Source organism: Panthera onca, chromosome C1 (genome assembly GCF_046562875.1).
Source record: "Panthera onca isolate mPanOnc1 chromosome C1, mPanOnc1 haplotype 2, whole genome shotgun sequence".
In the NCBI taxonomy this organism is placed as follows: Eukaryota; Metazoa; Chordata; class Mammalia; order Carnivora; family Felidae; genus Panthera; species Panthera onca.
Genome location: NC_138346.1, coordinates 193,604,716 through 193,621,971, shown reverse-complemented (window position 1 = coordinate 193,621,971; position 17,256 = coordinate 193,604,716). Strand labels below are relative to the sequence as shown.

The 17,256-nt window shown below is 53.0% G+C and overlaps 2 protein-coding genes across 6 annotated transcripts in view; both read right to left on the bottom strand.

Moving 5' to 3' along the window:
* STK40 (serine/threonine kinase 40) overlaps positions 1–8,803 on the bottom strand; it is a 40,598-nt gene extending 31,795 nt beyond the window's left edge. The window contains exon 1 of one of the 2 annotated variants that reach the window (XM_060625801.3): positions 8,438–8,803. The gene's annotated coding sequence lies outside the window, so the exon portion shown is untranslated. Of the gene's footprint in view, positions 1–8,002; positions 8,207–8,437 lie in introns of those variants that run through there. The other variant, XM_060625799.3, reaches the window with a different exon arrangement.
* A 5,901-nt stretch (positions 8,804–14,704) lies between these two features.
* LSM10 (LSM10, U7 small nuclear RNA associated) lies at positions 14,705–17,256 on the bottom strand. 4 transcript variants are annotated; one of them, XM_060625821.3, is made up of 3 exons: positions 16,940–17,038; positions 15,880–16,106; positions 14,705–15,488 (listed from the first exon to the last, which is right to left on the bottom strand). In XM_060625821.3, the coding sequence occupies exons 2-3, from the start codon at positions 15,908–15,910 to the stop codon at positions 15,094–15,096; spliced, it is 426 nt and encodes a 141-aa protein (XP_060481804.3). In that variant the 5' UTR covers positions 15,911–16,106; positions 16,940–17,038; the 3' UTR covers positions 14,705–15,093. The 4 variants fall into 4 exon arrangements, with proteins under 4 accessions (XP_060481804.3, XP_081652558.1, XP_060481806.2 ...); XM_081796432.1 differs by lacking the exons at positions 15,880–16,106; positions 16,940–17,038 and adding an exon at positions 17,109–17,256; XM_060625823.3 differs by lacking the exon at positions 15,880–16,106 and having other exon boundaries at positions 16,940–17,255.

Sequence of the window (17,256 nt, the reverse complement as noted above, 5' to 3'; positions counted from 1 at the left end):
CTTAAAAAAATTTAAATTCAATTAAATTTCACAACTTTGACCATGAACAATACAGTTCAGAAATGCTGCTGGCTGGGAGGGGCAGGGTCGCAGAGGCTGATGGCAGGCTGGGCCAGCAGAGTGCCCCTCGGGGAGCCATTTAGAGGGGAGGCCTACATGAGGATCTCACCTATTCTGAGCCACCAGGAGGCCAGCCAGGGCCAATCCTGAGATCCACGAGCCACCACTGACAGCGCACACAATGGCAAGAGCATGCTCATCATATGTCTGTTTGCGTGTGTCTCTGGAGAGGGTGAGCTCCTAGGAGCGAGGCCTGGGCCTTGTCCACTTCAGAATGCCCTGCATAGGCTCAGCAGGTGCGCAGAAAACATGTGCTAAACCACAGCCAACACAACAGAAGAAAATACATGGCTCGGACCCAGCCTTTCCAGTTCAAGGGATTTATTCTACAAAAATATCCACACAAGTCCACAAAGATAAATGTGCTCAATGAGGGTTCCTACAGAACCATGTGTCGCAGCAAAAAACCACAAAAGATAAAACCACAAAAATCAAAACACACGTAGACACTCACACACATCCAGACAGGAAGCACTCTAAAAGTCCACCAAGAAAGGACTGGTTCACTACATCATGTTCCATCCAATGGAATACAGTGCAGCCTATGAGACTAGGTCTGCACCTGCTGGTAAAGATGTTTACAATATATTACATTAAAAAACAAACAAACAAACCAGTACTATGTGTATAATATGATCCCATTTGGGTAAAGACAAAAAGATCATTCACAAGCTTTTAATATGCACAGGAAATTTCTAGGAGAAACTTAACAGTGGATACTTCCCGGCAGGATGAGGGGCCCAGGGAGAGGAGGGAGAGTTTATGTTATAGTCTTCCATACTGCTTAACTATTTTATCATACGCTACTATAACAATACTTTCTTTTAAATCTCAAAAAATGTTTAACCCATTAGAATTGTTAAGAGTAGTAACAGGCCCAAGGGAGGCTGGGCCTCAGAGAGGGCACACTTGAGGGGGTACGGCACAGGACACATGCAGAAGTGCCCTGAATGTACCAGCCCGTGTGCCGTTGCAAGGCTGCAGCAGGAGAGTCGGCGGGAGGGACAAAACCACCACTCTGGGCACACTTAAGCTCTCTCAGGTAACTTGCAAACATGCCTAGAAGGAATTTCCTGCTCGCCAGCTGGCATCCAGAGGGGCTGGGAGGACCACCAAAGCATTCGAACTAGAGACCTGGAAGCTGGCTCACGATGCCTCTTTCAGAACACTCACAGACCCGCCAGCAAAGAGCTTAGCTGGACCTCATCAGAGCCGCCCCTGGGTCCTGACTGCGGACCGGAAATTAGTCTGAACCTGCTACAGACAATAACACCTCATGTCTAATCCCCATTACTACCTGAGGAGCAGGCAGTATTATGTCCATTTTACAGGGGAGGAAATGAAGCTGGAGACAGTGACTGGTTCAAGGTCACTCAACGAGCAAGTGGCAGAAGTGGGCTTTGAAGCCAGGTATGATCTGAGCCTAGGCCCTTAACTGCTAAGTGATACGGTTGATAGTCTCCTTACTCACTAGCCACAGGGCAGGAGGGGGAGGGACCTGCCTCCAGAAAGTGGTAGTTTCCATTCTTCTGGCAAAGAAAGGACCGCTTCAGCTTTGCCAAAGACCCTTCCAGCTCTAAAACTCTATGAGTCCAAGATTCCACGTGGGTTGGACTCCCTGGGGCCAGAGTGGGGCCAGGGTGAATGGCATGGCACGGGCTCTAGAATCACACAGTGTAGGCTGGAAATCTGGCTCTGCTCCTACTGCCTATGAAGCGGTGGACAGGTTACTTAACATCTCTGAGCCTAGGGGTTCTCCTCCGTAAGAGACAGTCCCTCCTTCCTTAGAGTCTGAGAAACATTCAATCTGTACTGCTGAGTACTTAGCAAAGGACCTGGAAGGTGGTGGCAATCTGCCTTTTTTTGGCTGGTTTCCTTCCGGTTCCTTCAGGAGGGACCACGTTGGGAGAGCAGTCAGAGGAGAAAGCACCCTGTGGAATTCATGCCAAACACAGTAACACCAGGAGCTCCACGCCCGCTGCAAAATGTAGGACTCTTGCTTTCTAGGGCTGGCAGATGCCAGAAATGGGGTTCCAAATGCCCCACAGAATTCTGGGCTAGCCAGTGCTAAGATCTTCCAAGGAACTGAGCTTCTCTCTACAAGCACCTGCTGTCTGTCTCCTTATCACACCCCAAACCAGCTCTGCCCCATACCCAAAGACAAATGACAGGCACATCAGTCCTGCTCTTGCCAATTCCCACCACAATGTCCAGGCTACTGTTTCTTCTTCCTGGATCCTTGGGTCACAGACTCTTTAAAGGCTAAACATCTTCTGTCTCTTTTGCCAAGTAGGCGGCAGTCTATAAACATATTTAGAGAGCACAGCTTCACTCTGAATGACAAGAGCCCTTCTCAGTTTTCTCTGGGGCTTTCCAAAAACTAGACTTGCTTGGAAATCATCAAGCCTGTATACTACTGGACGGTGAAAGCTCTGGGGAGCCTGAACTCACTCCTGAGGTAGACTGCCGTCAATCAGAAGAGGATGACCACCACAGAGCTGCAGCCTGTTCAGGGCAAGGACTCCTCAGTGTCCCCACAGGATGGGGTACCTCAACCCAAAAGACTACCTTTGCTCACTGGAGCAAAATCAGGCCACTCAAGTTTATTAAAAGGAGGCCTAGAAATTCTTCAAGAAATAATAATAATAATAATAATAAAAGGTACTCTGAAGCAGCAACCTCTCTTCTAGAATCCTGCACATCCCTAAGGTGGGCCAAATCATATATATGCAGGCGGTTACTACAGCTCTGTTTGGAGAGCAGAAGACAGAGAATAACCTAAATTTATTAGCAGAGAGCTTGCTGAATACATTGCACACATCCATAATGAAAAACAACCCAAGCATCCATGTGCCAGAATGGGACCATCTCTAAGACAGTATAAATCAAAACAAACAATACCGTCCTTTTCTCTCATGGATCTTACAGATCCTGAGAGGATATGCAGGGCTGCTGTGGGCCCTGGGCCACCTGCTGCAAGGCCACAGTGTCACCTGAGCAGGTGGGAGAGGAAGAAATGCTCTCGTTTCAGGCCACTTCCTCTTCTACCTTCTTTACCCCACAGACCCAAGGACAAATCCTGTGAAAATCTCCCCCGTTCCGAAGGGCCTGTCTGAATTGTTGTCCCCCAGCACACTCTCCGCACAGCACAATCGATTCTGGTCTAGCTCTGCACTCCCATAGAGCTCGGAGACAAGGGCACCAGGGCAACTTCCTCTCATCTTTCTGGTGGCTCTGAGTCCTAGGTGGCCTCGGGCAGACACCTCTCCTTCTTGAGAAGAGGGACAGAGTCTGCTAACCCAGCCTAGGGAGTAAATCCAATCTCAAGATCTCTTTCCAGATAAGATCTCCAGGAAACAATGGGAAAGCCATGTACAACCTAGAGGTATGCTGCTGACCAGGACCGCATCAGCTGAAGCAGTGTGGATGGCGCAGAGTAAAGAGCTGCTCTGTAGGGCCACCTGAAGGCTGGAGAAATTACACAAGTTTTGCAGACTCAGCCAGTTGAGTTTCTGAAATACTGCACAAGGTCACCTCCCTGGGCAAATCTGGGTGAAGGGAGGGGAGCTGCCCTTCTCCCAGGTGCTGACTCAGGCGTAACCAGAGGGAAGCCTGGCCCCAAGCTGGACAGGGTGCCACAGACTTTACAACCGATGCTGTCCCGTGAGATGCACTCGGATCTTATTGAAGGGAGCGGGCAGATTTCACTGGCCGCTGTCTTCTCCCAAGCCTCTGCACTACCATTCACTATGTCACCCAAACCAGGAACTTGTGGGTCACCTGCCACCACTGCTCCTCCCTCAACCATCCCTTCCAAATATTCCTAGAGGCCTACTGACTTCTCCTCAAACAGCTCTGATCTCTGCCCTTCCTCTCCATCCCAAATGCCTCTGCCCTGATCCAGGCCCACACAAGGGCTTGCTCTGATCATTACAACAGCCTCCTCCTGGACTCCTGACCCACTCTCTTCCCAGTCTACCCTCCACCCGCAGCTAGAGGGCTCTTGGGAAGATGCAGGCCTAATGGTGTTCCCTCCACATAAAACAAAGCGTTCCATCACAAGATCTTGAGAAGTTCAAGCATCTTAGACTGGTACCTACCTCTCCAGCACATCCTACAGCCAGGTCCCTTCACACCCTGTGCTAGAACCCCTTGTGGTTGCTAAAGATGCACATACACCAGCACGCATCCAGGCCTGTGCCACGCTCTTCCCCCGCTTGGGGTGCCTTGTGAGCCCTCGGAAAACTCTACTCGTCATTTGGGAGCTAAACGCTGAGGCCTTTCCAAAGCTCTCCCCAGTCTCCTCCACATCCCCCAGTGGAACTGCTCCTTCCTCCTGGTTCCCATTACATGCTACAAGACTTCTGGGAAAGACTTGCCAAACTATGCGAGTGTTCATTGCTTAGGCCCCTGCTAGACCACAAGCTCCTCCAGGGCAGGGGCTACCTCTCTATTCTCCTTCTGCCCCTGGCACCCAGCACACCCCAGCCACATATGGAGCCCTGGATTTTGAGCCACTACATACATCAATGTGTGTGATGCTTCTTGGTGATACTAATTCAGATACCAGACAAGGGTATCTAATAGGGACACACAGAAGAACCTCTAAACATCTTTTCTGTCATGAATACTTTAAAATACAATTTTTTCTCAAGTACTCTTCTATTTTTAAAAACAATGGTTCTTAAAAAATTTTTTTTGACATTTATTTATTTTTGAGAGACAGAGCATGAGCAGGGGAGGGGCAGAGAGAGAGAGAGAGAGAGAGGGAGACACAGAATCCTAAGCAGGCTCCAGGCTCTGAGCTGTCAGCACAGAACCCAATGTGGGGCTTGAACCCATGGACCATGAGATCATGACCTGAGCCGAGGTCAGATGCCTAACAGACTGAACCACCCAGGTGCCCCCCAAAATGGTTCTCTTAAAGAGCTGAGCTGAATCATCCGCATGGCTCCCACAAAGACTGGGTAAACTCCCCACAGATTTCCTTTTCAGAAAGAATACAATGAAATTCTGTGATCTTGTGGTCCCTCAGGACACTTCTGACAGCTCCTGACAGCTCCAAGGGACGCGGTTCCAGTTGCGACTAATTGCTCCCACTAATTCTTGGAAGTTCTTTCCTGCAGTTTGTAATAACACTTACCAAGTATTTCTCAGTGTGTGCTAAGTGTTCAACCTGCAACGTCTTACTTAATCCTCACAACTGCCCTCCTAGGGAGGGGCCTTACTGTCCCCACTTTATAGATGAGAAGGCTGGCCACGGAGAGAATAAGTAACCTCTAGCGACCAGCAGGGCTGGGATTGGAACTCAGATCTGTCTTACCGCAGAGCCAAATAGGTTCTTAACGCCCACAGTCTGCTGCCTTCCCAGGTCAAACGAAAGGCACAAGGGAGCAAGCGCAGCACCCCCTGCCACAGGCCTTTGGAGAAGGCGGTGCTTGTGCGACCTGCAATCCTAGGAAGAGAGGGACACATGCACCAGGTACTTCTGTGCTGGGCAGAGAAGCTCAGAGCAAGGCAGGGAGCCTGCCACCTGCCACCCATGACATCCAGGGCTTTCTCAGCAAAGATCCCCCACCCTGGCACCAACTCTCCCTACTCAGAGGCCTGCAGGGGCCTCTAAAGATGACTCCAGTCCTGGCTCTCCCCTCCTCAGCTGGAACCAACTCCAGAGAGATCACTCTAAAACACAGATCCAATCATGTCACTCCTCTGCTTAGAAACCTTTTCACTGCCCTTGGCATAAAGTCCTAACTTGTTAATGTGGCATTCCCTTGTCAGCCTATACTGCCTTACTTTGCACCATGTCAACTTTCATACCACCATACTGAACAATCTGAGGTTTCTGGAGTAAACTATGCGTGTACTCAGGTGCTCCTGGCTGGCTCGGTCTGAAGAGCATGTGACTCTTGATCTCGGGGTCGTGACTTTGAACCCCACGTTGGGTGTAGAGATTACTTAAATGAATAAGTAAATTAAAGCTTTTACTTAAGAAAACCCCAAACTATGCGTGCCTTTGTCTTTCTCTAAGTAGAACACCTTACCCCTTCATTCTCACTGATTAAGCCTTCCATCCTTCTAGACACAGCTCCAGGGTCATCACTTCTGCCAAGTCTTCCCAGGATCTTCCCCCCACCCAGGGTGGGCTCCTACAGCCCTGTGCCTGCTGCTACTAGCTTTTTTAGACCTATTTTAACTACTTGTTTACAGATCAGTCTCCCTTCACCAGACCATGAGCTTCTTGAAATAAGAATAATAGGTAACATGTATCATGTGGCAGATATGGTTCTGTGTGTTTTACATGTGTTAATTTTTTTTAAGTTTTTTTTAAGGTTTATTCATTTTTCAGAGAGAGAGAGAGAGAGAGACAAAAAGCGTGAGTGGGGGAGGGGCAGAGAGAGAGAGGGAGGCACAGAATCTGAAACAGGTTCCAGGCTTGAGCTGTCAGCACAGAGCTCGACGTGGGGCTCAAACTCACAAACCAAGAGATCATGACCTGAGTTGAAGTCGGACGCTTAACCGACTGAGCCACCCAGGTGCCCCAATTTTTTTAAAGATTTTATTTTTAAGTAATCTCTACACTGAACGTGGGGCTTGAACTCCCGATCCCGAGATCAAGCGTCACACCCTCCACCAACTGAGCCAGCCAGGTGCCCCTACATGTGTTAACTTTTTAAATCTTCACAACAGCTCTAGGTAATCACCCGTTTTACAGATGAGGTCACTGAGGCACAGACAGCTTATACCACATGCCTACTGACACACGTTTAGAAGCTGCAGGGCCAGAATTTGAACTCAGGAAGTCTGGCTCCAAAGTCCACTCTTCACCACTATACCATAGGGTACTTGCCTCTCTAGGCAAGGACACTGTTGTTGTCATGCGGGGAATGAATGAATAAATGAGAGCAACCTCCACAAACCACTGGCAGAGCAGGGCCAGCAAGGAGTGCTGGAACAGCTCACAAGCACTGTTTACAAACAAGGATTCTTTTGGCTTTACAATGACATATTCTGCTCTTCCTTATCTCATGCAAAACTAAGCCAAGAGGGAAAGGTGCCCAGCCCAGAGTGACTACCTTCTTCCCCACTGCTCTCAAAACCAACCAAAGCCAACCGGTTTCTCCCGTGACTTAAAACAGAGCAAAGTCTACTCTGCCACCGAAGGCAGCTGTCATCTCTTCCTTCCGCCAACAGGCATCAAACCTAGGGAGTGGGGGTTAGCAGAGAACGTAGCATCGGAAATCCCAAAGCCCTTACCCACGGCCTGGAAGGTGTGGCCGAGTCGCGTGGGAATGGGCGGGCCAGACCCGGCACAGCAGGTGAAACTGACCACAGCGGCGTGCTCTCTCCTTGGAAAAGGCCGGCCAAACGTAGCACTGGCAAGCAGGTAGCTCTGACCCGCATCTGAACGCCTCCCGCGATGCGAAAATTTCCCCAGCAGCGACGGGTGAGGGCTCCTGGAGGAAGCCCTGGCTGGCCCGCCTTGGGGACTCGTTCTAACTTTCAAGTCCCTTTCGGGATCGGGAGGGAAGCATGGAGAGGCAGAGGGTGTCTCCTGGGGAAGACCTGGCTGAGTTCAAACGTCGGGGGCCTCACTAACTAGCCGAATGACTCCGGGCAAGGCTGGCAGCACCCACCTCCTAGAGCTGCGGCGGGACCCAGGCTCCCCGAGGCCGCCCGGTACCCCGAGCGCAGCAGTTCCCGCCCCCGCCGCCCAGGAAGGGCAGACCCCAGAAGAGGAGAAGGCGTTCACTGTTGCCATTTCTGTCGCACCGGGACGGCCTCGGGCTGTCACCCCGGTCCCCGTGCCACAGCCGCTGAGGCCCGCCGCGCCAACCCGCACCCCCCGCCCGGCTCCCCGCTCCGGGACCCCCGCCCTCACCTTCCCCCGGTGCTCAGCGCTGCTCGCCCATAGTCCGTAGCCCGGAGCCAGGACTGCTCGGCGCTCCGTCCCGGGGAGCCGGGGCCGGGCCGGGGGCGTGGGAGCCGCTCACCGCCGCCTCCCAGCGCAGCCACCCGAGCCGCCACCGCCGCCGCCGCCGCCTCCCTCCATGGCTGCGGCGCCGCCACCTGACAACGGAAGTGACGCACCGCCCCCTCCTCTCGGGCCAGAGCCGCAGCCCCACCCCTCTCCCCGGACCCCGCCCCTCGCCTGTGTCTGCGCTCTCACGGCCTCCGGATTGGGGTGCCATCTTGAAGATGGGCGGAAGCCTTCAGGCAAGAGTCCGGAATCCGATTGACGATTGGCTCAGAGTGAGGTCTGGGCCGAAACCTGTGAAACGATTGGAGACTGAGACTCTAAAGGGGCGGTACTTACCGCTTATCTACGTCTGCGGTGAGGCTGGGACGCAGACACCGCCCCCGCCCCGACTCCGCAGGACCTCGAGTGCCCTACACTCGCCCTGCTGGGTTTGGAGAAGTCTTCCGCAGCTGGAAGATCGGCCAGCGCAGTGCATTTGTCAGAGAAATGGCTCTTCCTTGATCTCCATTTCTCGGTTTCTGGAGCCCTGTGCGGAGAGCGCTGGAATTAGGCTCAATAAGATGACAGAATTCCTGTCTCAGCCCTCACAATTTATTTCCCTCTGGGCCCCTCGCCTTTGTAGAAACCCTGCTTCAGCCTGAAGATCTCTGGAGTCTTGACCAGGGAGGTTTACAGTGAAAAGATCCTATTAACGATTCCAGCTATCTAGCCTCAGTCCCTCCTGCTGCAGTTTCGGTCCCTTTCTCCTCCTCCTCCAGCAACCACGCCCTCCATGAATCAGCTTCTTGCACCAGCAGATGAGCCCTTTAAAGGATTGCATCAGGCGGGTGACTCACTGGGGCCCTCTGAGAGCCTGGCTTCCCTCCTCTGGCACCCAGAAGCAGCTAGAAGGGCTCAGTGGCAGCAGCACCAACAGCCATGGCCCCACTCCTTTGTCTCAGAGGTGTGAGCCAGAGTGCTCGCCGCATGTGACTGTCTTAACTCCTGGGTGTCTTTCCAGCTGTCTCCTGGGGCACTCTGTATCCATGTGTGGGCACATGTGTCCAAGCCGGTGTGCACCGCTGGGTTTTCTTAGGGGTGTGTGGCCAGGTGCACATGGATATGCATTTGTCGTCTCCACACAGGCAGTGCCAGGACATGAGAGGTGATGTGACTTGAGTCTGGCTGCCTTCTCCTGTCCGTCTCTTTGTCTCTCTAAATGCCTGGTGCCCACTAAGCTGATAGGGCTAAGTGACAGCAGGAATCAAAACAGCCCCCACTGCTGTGTTACAGCACTTCAGAGACATCAGTGTTGGGAGTCTGTTTACAGATGCAGCAGCTAGAGCTCTGAGAGGGAAAGAAACTTGTCCAAAGGCGCATAGCTAATAATGGCAGGGCTGTGATTTGAACCAAGTGTGGCAGATTCCAAAAAGGTTAGATTTGAGTCCTTGCTGCATCTCCCACAAGCTGAGTGACTCCACGTTAAGTTCCTGGACCTTCTCGGACTGTCAAAATAGGGATAACGCCTTACAGGATCATTGAGAAGATTCAGTGAGCATGGAAACAGCTTCTCACGGGACCTGGCCAGCAAGTTACAGGGCTTCCGTAAAGTTCGGGACTGAGTCAGGTACAAAGAGGCCCGGCCACAGCCCCCCAGCTTCTGTGCCTGACAAAGGGAAAAGCCTAGGGATTCCGGAAGCCCTGACTGCCAGGAATGAGTTTTGGGTTTTCCAGGGCTCTAATTATCAGCTAGATGAATCACTTGGAGCTGACACCACCATTCCCCCCCACCCACCCAACCCTCCCCCACCCACCCAACCCCCCCCCCCCCCGCAGACCTTCAGTTGCTTCAAAATACAGGATTTTAACAAAGAAGAGGAGGAGAAGGAAGAAAAAGAGGGGAGGAGAGGTAATGAATAGAAATGAAAGGTGCCAGCCAGAGGAAATGAAAAATGAACATTTCAGGACACCACCAACACGAGGAGACTGCTGCCTCTCTCTCTCTCTCTCTCTCACTCACACACACACACACACACACACGGTGACATACTCTCCTGCTGCCTGCTGGCTCTCCAACTTTGGGCATACTGGCAGATGGTACTGCCATAACAAAGTGACGCCTGTCACAACAGCAGAGATGGTTGCTTGACGAGGTATAGGCGGATCTGCCTATCACAGAAGGAGAGGAAGAAACCTTCAACCCTGAGGAGCTTCCACAGGCTTCTGTAACCCAGCGAACCCTATCTCACTGCTGGCTTCTGGCTTCTCCTTATGGCCAAGCCCCAGGGCCCGGGTATGACAAGTTCTGAATGCCAGCACCACACCCGGTGGGCACCACCACTGAGGTGAGCGGAGACACTGCTTATCTTTGCCATCGGTGTGATGTCGGGAGTGGTGGAAAGCAGAACAGTGTAATGCAGTAGTCAAGATCACGGAGTGTGAGTCATACAGGCTTGGGTTCTAATCCCCACCGTGTTGGTCACTGGCTCTTCGATCTTGAGCGAGTCACGTAACCTCTCTGGGCCTGTTGGCTCATCTGTAAAATGAGACTATTAATATACACCTCCGAAGTTGTAATGATGAAAGGAGAAGACTCTTCCATTTCACGAAGATTTATGGTGTGCCTGCTATGTGCAGAGCACTGAGCTAGATGGCAGGGACCCAGGGGGACCAAACAGACTATGGCTCTGCCCTCCTGCAGCCCCCAGCCCAGGCCCTGGCCCACAATCAGCAGCAAGCGGTAGCTATTTATGATGGCCATCTTTTTTTTTTTCAACTTTTTTTTTTTTTTATTTTTTTTTATTTTTGGGGCAGAGAGAGACAGAGCATGAACGGGGGAGGGGCAGAGAGAGAGGGAGACACAGAATCGGAAACAGGCTCCAGGCTCCGAGCCATCAGCCCAGAGCCTGACGCGGGGCTCGAACTCACGGACCGCGAGATCGTGACCTGGCTGAAGTCGGACGCTTAACCGACTGCGCCACCCAGGCGCCCCTATGATGGCCATCTTGACGTTCAGCCATTCACTTCACCATGAGACCTGGGGAGAGCCCCTCCCCTTCCCCCTGGGGAAACCAGGCCTCAGTTTCCTAAACTGTAAGATGACAGAGTTGAATTGGGTCAGTGGTTCCCAGGCTTCTTGCCATCAAACTTCCCTCATGAGCCTCATATCTGATAAGATTTTGTCTCCTCTAAACCTACATCAAGTCATTTCTTCCTTTTTTATTGATTATAACCTCATTTTACAGCTGCTAGGGCTTGTGACCGGGGTAACTCCAGCCGGAAGCAGAGAGCATACCAGCTTGGTCACCCTTCACATACCATGTGCTGTTTCTCCGGGTCCTTTCTGGAACATTGACAGGAGCTCAAGGGACCTCTGCTGCCTCGGGGCCCCTTCAGCTGAGGATGGAACTCAGTGAGCTGGATGCTCTCTTCGTGTCGCAGCCAGCTGACAGCCAGTGGTGCTCTGTCACTTGTATGGGCCCAGGGAGATCTGAACTTCAAGCAGTGTGCCCACCCTGACAGTCCCCTCCCCCGAATGACAGAGACCCTTCCACCCTGCACTCTTCTTTCCAGGAAGGCAGGGTGAGGTGGGGACCTGCCAGCCCACCTAAGCACTCAGAATTCCTGGGGGCTCAGTCATCAGCTGGGCCCCCCACGTTGGTGTTTGCACGTGCTTGAATGAAGACCAAAGCAACGAGTAGCAAAACAAATCCAAGGGGAAGACAACATTTGGAAATGGGGTTTTCATCTTTTCCTTGGTGTCCCTTCCTTTCCTTATGCAGATAGTTAGGTCGCTCTGCCTTCATTGCTTCGGGAAACAAAGGATGCAACAGAATGCAGAGCTCATTTTTAGCTTCTGAATTCCGAAAGCCTAGCCTTCAGGGAGGAATGGGAGAATGTCTGTGCATGTACAAATTTAGAAAACTGTAGCAAGGGGCATGTGGGAGACTTGAGACTTAGGGTGGTCCCTGAGAACAGACAAGCTTCTCCTCAGCTTTCAGCTGGACAGTGTCAGCTGGGTCTCAGGGACTGGGGAGCACGAAGAATTGTGCTCTTTTCCTGGGGGGAGTGCCAGGAAGTAACAAAACCCTCTGAAGAAACAGCTGTGTGCTGCATTTGGGCAAACAGGGCCTATCTAGCCCAAGGGCCTAAGAATCTCCTGGGAAAAGCAGAATAAAATTCTGAACGCTGAGAGGGGTATGGGTGACTCCTGAAGGGGTCTTTGGGTTGGTGGTAGCCTTAGCAAACTGATGACAAAGGACCAGGAGAAAATGAGGACATCTCAGTGGATGTGTGATTGGATGAGCACCAGACCAGACCACCTTTCCCATGTTGGGCACGTTAAGAGGAAATGCCCTAACTTTCGACCAGTTCCAAGGAAAGTGAGGATAACTTTGAATCGACCGCAGTTAAGTTTCTGCCACTCTGGCTGAATAGGGTGACATAGGAACTCCGTTGAATTAGGAAAAATTCAAGGTCTATTTCTCACACACGGGAAACTGGAACCAGCTACACTCCTTACCCACAAGGCTTGGTATCACATGCCCCAGCCCCGTCCCTTTCTCTAGCCTCACCTGCCTCTCCCTCCTCCCATAGTCACAGTGGTGCTCTGTTATTGCCCCCAGCCCCCAAGCGTTCCCACCTAGGCCCTTTGCACTGGTAGTTTCCTCTGCCTTCCCTTGGCTCTTGAAATGGCAGTCTCCTTCTCGGTTTACATTTTGCTTCTTCAGACCATACTTTCCAAAATAAAACCACCTCCGTGTTCTCTCTCAAGTACCCTGTTTAGTTCCTTCATGACAACTGTAAGAATTTTTACTTTTTTTATTGTCAGTCTCCCCGTCTAGAATGTCAGCTTCCTGAGGGCAGGACCCTTGTCTGTCCTGATGTTCCCTCAGTAGCTAGCACTGTCACTAGCGATACCTGTGGCACGAAGGGTGGGCAGCAGTTAGGGAATTCGGCTTGCCACAGGCCGGTGGGCACTGACCTCCCTCCCTCCAGCCTTCCTGGGCCTCTGGCAGCCTTCCCCCTGACAACCCAGGACCAGATGCCAGAAGACCCATATCCTCGGGGCTTAAAGACTTCGCTGTGCTCTATCCCAGGGGCTCAGCACGAGCGTGTCTCAGCAGGCCCATTTCCCCTCCTTCCGGTCTATCCTTCCAGCACCTCACCTGCGGACGACGGAGGTCCCATTGGGGTCTGGCGCACGATGCTTCTGGAAAGAGGACACAGTGCTTCGGCCTGAGCCCCTCTTCTCAACTGTCCTTCCCACTTCCCTCCCCGGCCTGGGGGCTCCTCCTTGCTCTGCGGAGGTTGCAGAAGTCCCGGCACACCCTTTAAAAGAGCTGGACTTCTCCTTTATCTCCAGGCCACACTCCTAGCATGAGCCCTCTTCAAGTTTGGAAACATTTGCAGACATGTGGGAAACGTCTGCAATGGGGGCCGCTGTGGGACTCCCTGCCAGTTCATTACTCCAGATGGGGTGGCTCCCCCACTTCCCGCAAGTACACAGACATTTCCACAGTGAGGGCCTCCCTTCCGTGCCTGCCCTCTGGTTTCTCTTAGCAGCAGTCACCCTGTGGTATCGCTCCCCTTAACTCTAGCCGTCAGCAGGGTCTGGAAACAGTTGTTTTCTCCCTGCTAGGACCCACTGTTCTCTCCCGAAGGCAAAGGTCAAGTCTTGGGGACTTCTGGGACCTCCAGGCAATGAAATACACAGTATTCAGAAGAATCATGGTGGGTGGCTGTGTGGATGTTACTGAGGCAGATCCCTGGGTTCCAGATTGGAGCCAGGAAACTGGCTTTTCCAGACACATCCCAGTTAGTTCTGATGAGGCGGTCCAAGGACGACACTTTGATTCACGTTGGGCGAGAACGTGAATGCAGGGTCCTTGGGCTGTTAGTGCCCAAGTGAACGCTCCTCTCAAGTCCCCCTCAAGAAATGAAAGCATCTTGAGGCCAAAGGCCCTGCCTTACTCAGGACTCTAGCCCGGCAGGTTCTCAGGCTGGATTTCATCTCGTGGTTCTGGACCACCTCCTCCACTAGATTGTAAGCCCCTCTTTGGAAGGGACCAAATCTTATTCGACAATGTGTGCTCCGCAGAGGGCCTGGCACACGGCAGCTGCTCTGTGGAGATCTGATGAGGACACAGCCGCTTTTATTGAGATGGTCGTTTGCCTGTGGTCATGCTGGCATGGCCGCGAGGCAGCTACAACGAAGACTTGGGTTCTACCCCTGAGCACCCCTTCTTCCCTGAGGACCCCAAAACTCTCAGAACTGGAGCCTGATCTCTTGCTGTTGGCTGAGCCGCCACACTTGAGGGGAGGGCCCAGGATTCCCTCAACCTCTCTACCTCAGGAAAGAGCAATGAGACGAACAACCTCCTCAACAGGGAATCTGCACCGAAAAAGCCACCTTCCATGTGGCCAGACTGAAGCACTTGCCTACAATTCTCAAAATTTGCTGCTTATTAGTATCACCTCAGAAGCTACACCCCATACCAATGAAATCTGAACTGATGGTGGGACAGGTGATTGCAATCTGTTGCAAGTGTGAGCGCCACTGCCCTACTAGGCAGGACAAGACGGAGCCCAGCACACGTCAGAGGAAGCACGCGGCATGGACTTGTTTGCATCCAAGTTTTATGAGAAAGCAAAACAACTGTGGGAAACCGGAACACTGAGGGGTGGCCCAGGCTAAGTACACTTGGTAACTCTCACTGGGAGAGGGTTGGAAACTACTCGGCAGATTCCCTAAATCGGTAAATCAGATTCTGATGCAAATCATCACAAGGTGATCAACGTCCCCTGCCTCAAGGCCACAGGCAGAGAGACAGGATCCCAGGGGGGGCCTAGGAGATGGGACCCTGTGAAAGGCAGCTGTGACAGGGGTGTCTCTCAGAGACACCCGTTTCTGGGCTGGCCCCGCGCGCTCTCTGGGCTCTGGGCAGGGAGGCGGCGCAGGCGGTTGGCTCGGGGGAACTTGAGTGGGGACGGGGGCTTGCTGTCGAGCCGGCTCATTTATACTTTTTGGAGGGAAATTCCCGCCGGCCTTGGCCCTTGCCGCCAAAGTTGCGCACCCGGTGGATGGCCTGCAGCTGTTGCTCAATGGTCGCCGTGATGTTCACATCATCCGGGATGTGGACGTAACGGACGTTACGGCCTGTCACGAAGAGGTCATCCAGCTCGACCCGATGCCCCCAGCGGTCCGTGTAGGTGACACTGGCCAGGCGGATGTTCATGAAAGCGTCCACGTTGTCTATGCGTCCGCGGGCCACACTCTCGTCGCGCAGGTCCACAGTGGTCACCTGGCCCTGGAGGCCCTGCAGCAGGATAATCAGGCTGTTCTCAGAGATGGTCCGCTCCTTCACCGAGTGGCTCACGGCCATTCTTCCACACCGAGGGCTGTCGGCTGCGGGAGGAGGAGCACACAGACAGGAGCTGTAGCAGGCGAGCGGGCCCAATCGCCAACTCCCCTCCACCAGGCCCTACGCGTAATTCCCAGCGCAGCCTTCTGCAAGTCTGCCTACTTCCCCGGTTTCTGTGTCTGTGGAACACCCTTCGATGCCAGGTGCCGTACACATCTCACAGAAGCCTCACGCTACCAGGCGAGGCCAAGAATTACTCCTACTCACTTCATAAGTACGGAAAATGTGGCCAAGAGACGTTAAGTGACTTGCCTAAGGTCACACGGTTGATAAGCGGAGGTGCTGGGATTCAAATCTACGACTGCCTGACTCCAAACCCCACACCAGTACTCCCGAGCCCTCGCCGCATGTTAGAGTCACCTGGTGAGTTTTTACCTGCTGCCACACCCCAGAGGTTCTGATTCATTTGGTCAGGGGTGGGGTCCAGGTATCCTCTTTTTCAAAGCTCCCCAACTAATTCTCACATGCATCCAAGTTTGCGAACCGCTGCTCTAAATGTCGTTTACACCCTTGCTACTCAAAATACGGTCTGTGGACCAGAACTCTCAGCATCACTCAGGCACGTGTTAGGAATATGCAGAATCTCTGGTCTGTCCCCAGACCTGCAGAAAGAATCTGCACTTTATCATAACCCCTGCATGAATCACCATAAGTTCTCAAATGTGAGTATCAGAATCACCTGAGGACATGTTAAAACGCAGAAAGCTGGACACCCCCCCCCCCCAACTTTCAAACTTAGTAGGTCTGAGGTGGAGCCCAAGAATGTTCATTTTTAACATGTTCTTAGTTAACAGTGACTTGCTGGTCTGGGGCCCGTGCTCCCTGAATGGCTGGTCTACACCCTGCAGCCACCATTTAAGTAAATTGAAAAAGAACAACACCAAAAACATGGCAGCATATAAAACACATAGGTTTTGAAGGCAGAGAAAAATAGGTTGGAACCCTCACAAACCAAGGGCAGTTACTTCATGTCTCTGAACCTGTTTCCACATCTATGAAACCACAGGCTAAATGAGGCTAACAGAATCTCACTGAACGTACTTTGCTTTCAACACGCCCTGATGTTGTATCAACATGACTGTCTCGTCTATCCCCTCTTTTCAGACCCTGAGTGGGAGGTGGTGGGGACTTCCTCCTTACGACCTCACTCAAACCCGAGCCGGGCTGTGCAGGACGGCATCAAGCGTGGCAAGCCAGACCACACCACCGATGGGGGGATTGGGCCGGGGGTGTGTGTGTAACGACCCCCCACGCAGGCTTCACCAGAATGCGCCCAAGCGAGGGTTAGGGCTGCCCGGTGACTGCAAAGAGGCAGTCCTGGGCTTTAGGACGGGCTCTGCCACTTCCCAGGAGGGCGACTTCGAGCAAGCCGCTTAGCTTCGTCGAGCCTGTTGGCCCATCGGGAAAATGGGGACGGCGAAGAACCTTTACTCACGGAGCAGTGGGGGTGGGCGTGGGGAGATGGAATCTACTCCGCAAATCGAGAAGGAAGCGCTTCCCCCGCTCCCCGCCGCTCTCCGGGGTTCCGGGCGCCCCCGCGCTCCGCCCCGGGGTCCGGGACCCACCGCGCCGGATTCCTTCCGCTTCCCGGTCGGCTTAGTTACCGAAGCTAGCGAGCGCCTGGCGGGGCCGCCTCCCTCCCGCGGCGGGACTAGGAAGCCATGGCAACAGCCTGGCCGCTCGGTCCTCCCGGAGCATAGAGAGCGCGGCCTGCGCCGGCCCGCGCCACTGCGGCGGCGCTCAGAACTACAA